Source organism: Etheostoma spectabile, chromosome 5, assembly GCF_008692095.1.
Source record: "Etheostoma spectabile isolate EspeVRDwgs_2016 chromosome 5, UIUC_Espe_1.0, whole genome shotgun sequence".
Classification (NCBI taxonomy): domain Eukaryota; kingdom Metazoa; phylum Chordata; class Actinopteri; order Perciformes; family Percidae; genus Etheostoma; species Etheostoma spectabile.
The window spans coordinates 5,288,982-5,292,537 of record NC_045737.1 but is presented as its reverse complement, the minus strand read 5'-3'; the positions used below and the strand labels follow the sequence as shown (position 1 = coordinate 5,292,537).

General features: G+C 42.2%; 1 protein-coding gene across 2 annotated transcripts in view; it reads left to right on the top strand.

Moving 5' to 3' along the window:
- The window catches only part of LOC116688903 (mothers against decapentaplegic homolog 4), an 8,930-nt gene extending 5,959 nt beyond the window's left edge, over positions 1-2,971 (top strand). For both annotated transcript variants that reach the window (XM_032515089.1, XM_032515090.1), the window contains exons 7-10: positions 206-389; positions 1,085-1,253; positions 1,621-1,759; positions 2,439-2,971. In XM_032515089.1, the coding sequence (XP_032370980.1) occupies positions 206-389; positions 1,085-1,253; positions 1,621-1,759; positions 2,439-2,650 (704 nt within the window). In that variant the 3' untranslated portion in view covers positions 2,651-2,971. The remainder of the gene's footprint in view (positions 1-205; positions 390-1,084; positions 1,254-1,620; positions 1,760-2,438) is intronic.
- Positions 2,972-3,556: the final 585 nt, after the last annotated feature.

Here is a 3,556-nt window from a genome sequence, read left to right as displayed (position 1 = left end):
TTTAAAAATATCGGAAGTAAAGGCTGGACTACAATACAGCTGTTTGGAGCAGCTTGTGTTTTCTGTTGGAGATAGTAAGTCCCTTTGGGGTGGACTTTGGGCTTTTTCACTTAGTAAACCTATTGCATGCACAACAAAGGAAAGCCAAAAAGCATCATATGAGCACTTTAAAACCATTGACCTTGGGTTCTCCTTTCTTTTTCAGCTCCAGACTACTGGTGCTCAATTGCTTATTTTGAGATGGACGTACAAGTCGGGGAGACTTTTAAGGTGCCCTCTTCTTGCCCCATCGTGACAGTGGACGGCTATGTGGACCCCTCAGGGGGAGACCGGTTCTGTTTGGGTCAGCTCAGCAACGTACATCGCACTGAGGCTATTGAGAGAGCAAGGTAGGGGACCCGATTACCCTCAATATTTAGAGCAAAACACTTAAAAACATACTGCTAATGTACTCTCTCAAATAACAGCATTTTAAAGAAGAGAAAGAAGTATAGGTCTTTTTTTTGCACTTGAAAAAGAAACAAGCTTGATGGTGTCTTTGAAATGTGCGTTGATGCGGATAAAAAGATCCCAAAATATTAAGGAAAAATCCATTTCCTTATATGTGTGTGTTCTGGTTGTAGAATGTACTATATCTACATATTTGAGACTTGACAGCCTTACCACAATATCTGTACCAGCAACACATCAGCTGAAAGTTCAAAGGTGCATGTTGATCCAAGATAACACATCCACATCTTGTTTATATTTAGGTCCTTTCATCCCTTCCTCTTTGTTTAAAAATAGCATGTGGATTTTCTTGTTACCACATGTAGTGCTGTAGAACAACATTTAATAAGCAGCCCCCCAAAATGTGCATCTGTTATTCCACCAGCTTGTTCACAAGAATTCCCGGAATGTGAAAACATTTACAACTGTGATGTGAAACGTTAAAATGTTGCAAATCCTTAAGGATACAGACACTGTTTTAGATGAAAATCGTCAAACGTAAACAAAAATGGAAAACACCACATGACACTATTATAACTCACATTCTTTCCCTGTTTCCTTTTATTCCCCTTCTGTCCTGTTTCTTCTCTCACAGGCTTCACATTGGCAAAGGGGTTCAGCTGGAGTGTAAGGGGGAAGGAGATGTGTGGGTGCGTTGCCTCAGTGACCATGCAGTGTTTGTTCAGAGTTATTACCTGGACAGAGAGGCGGGCCGAGCCCCCGGAGACGCTGTTCACAAAATCTACCCCAGCGCTTACATCAAGGTAAGCACATGGGTCATTGAACTGTAAAAAGAGGACATATCTCAAGACGTTTCATAAAATGTTATATTTACTATTTGGAAACTGCTGAGTGCAAGCTCTAAACATCCCTTTAGCATGCAGTCTACTCAGGCATTCTGACTTTTACATTGGTTTTATACAGTAGTCGTGCGTATGTTACCTAAAATGTTCCCCATACTGCCACAGTTTTCCATCTTTTCCACTTGTCTTCAGTCTCTCTCATTGGGGGATATTTTACATCTTCACACAGCCCAGCTCTTACTTAGGCTCTTGATAGCCTGTGGCGGTATTTGCAGGGGGGTAATTGCTTCTGAATGTACAGCATTTAAAGTCTTTTCTCTTCTGCCAGGTGTTTGACCTCCGTCAGTGCCACAGACAGATGCAACAGCAGGCTGCTACGGCTCAAGCAGCTGCTGCAGCCCAAGCAGCGGCTGTGGCCGGAAATATACCTGGACCTGGATCAGTTGGAGGAATAGCTCCAGCTATTAGTAAGATACTGTAACTGCAAACAGATACACATTCACACACACATACAGTGGGAAGCAAAGGCAGCGTGATAGGGTTTAAATGTTTACTGCAAATGAGCAGTAAGTGGTAGCTACAGTATGTAATTACGTATGAAAACAACAGAGAAATGCTCACACAGATGTTCAACCTAATTTGATTTTAGAGAAATACAGTATTATATTGATCCCTATTAGATGATAAATATTTGCTTCAATACTAAATGTTGCATCTAGTGCTTTCCTCAAAGTTGTTACTTTCACAGAGACAGTTTTTATGGGTTAATAGTAGGACTGCAACTATTTTCATTATTTATTAATCTTTTCTTGATTGATTGCTTAATTTCTTTGGTGCAAAACTCCAAAGATATTAATTTTTCTGTCATCTAAGGAAAGTAGCAAATATTTACGTTTTAGAAGCTGAAACCTCAAAAGTTCATTTTTGCCTTAAAAATGTATGTAAGCTATGGCAAAAAAATTGTAATTTTGTTGTCATTTGCCAATACATTTTCAGTCTATCAACTTGAGTTATTAGAAATCACTTAAATTCACACTATAATTCACTTGAATATATTCCTTCGGTTTGAATTAATTGTTTTTTAATTCATACATATGCAGCATCAGACTGACCTGATTGCGACTTCCTCTCCTCCCGTCCTCTCAGGTCTGTCAGCCGCAGCCGGGATCGGGGTAGACGACCTCCGGAGGCTGTGTATTCTCAGGATGAGTTTTGTTAAGGGCTGGGGGCCCGACTACCCCCGCCAGAGCATCAAGGAGACCCCCTGCTGGATCGAGATCCACCTGCACAGAGCACTACAGTTACTGGACGAGGTGCTGCACACTATGCCTATAGCAGACCCACAACCTCTGGACTAAGAGCTTTACAACTGCAGCATCACACTCCAACATACAGTGGCAATGGGAAGTCTTCCTCAGAAAACAGTTCAGGTGGAGAAGCCAGTGAAACAGCTGCAACACTGAATATGTCCCACATGAAAAAAATGTTTTCAGGTGTGTTTGAGGCACCTTTGTGCACTGTGCCCCCTACTTTTGCATTTTAAGCAAGACTGACACTAAAACAAGCCAAAGCCATGTATTGATGATATCTTTATCTCTATTTTTGATAGATGGCTTTGATTTGTGATGGCTGGGATGATGAACTGTAGGACTAGAAAAAGACATCACAGATAACTACAGCTTACAAAGCACCACAACATGCATATAGATGACCTACAGATGCCATTAAAACTGGAATGTACAGCGACTACTTAGAGTTCACAACCACCAACTACTGGCAGATATTAGATTGAACAATGAAAGAACATCTGAGTGCTGTACAGCTGTGGGATGAGATGACTCACATATCCAGTGTCTGGGCACCAGAGTACTGCTGGTTTTTCTATTGTTTAATTTTCCATTCGAGCTGTTACAGACTACTACTCACCTGGGATAACAAGCAAGATCAGTCATCTGTCTGGCTGAATAGAAAAGCAGCAGCACTGGCAGGGTCACTGCTAAACGGCATGCTGGTTGCTGCCTCTCGGATACTGGACACAGTCGAGGACCACCCAGCTTGGATCAGGGCATACTAGACGTTCACAGCCATCCCAGAATGTCAGAGAAGAAATGACAAGCGCCATGCCTAAAGCCAACTACACCTCTGAACTGAAACAAGGTCAAGTCTGTGGACTCTTCTAGGCCAGGTATTGTCGGACTACGGCTTTAGACCTTAGGAACTGGTAGGGGGCCTGTTGGGTGTCCAATGACAAATTGTTGCGCCCC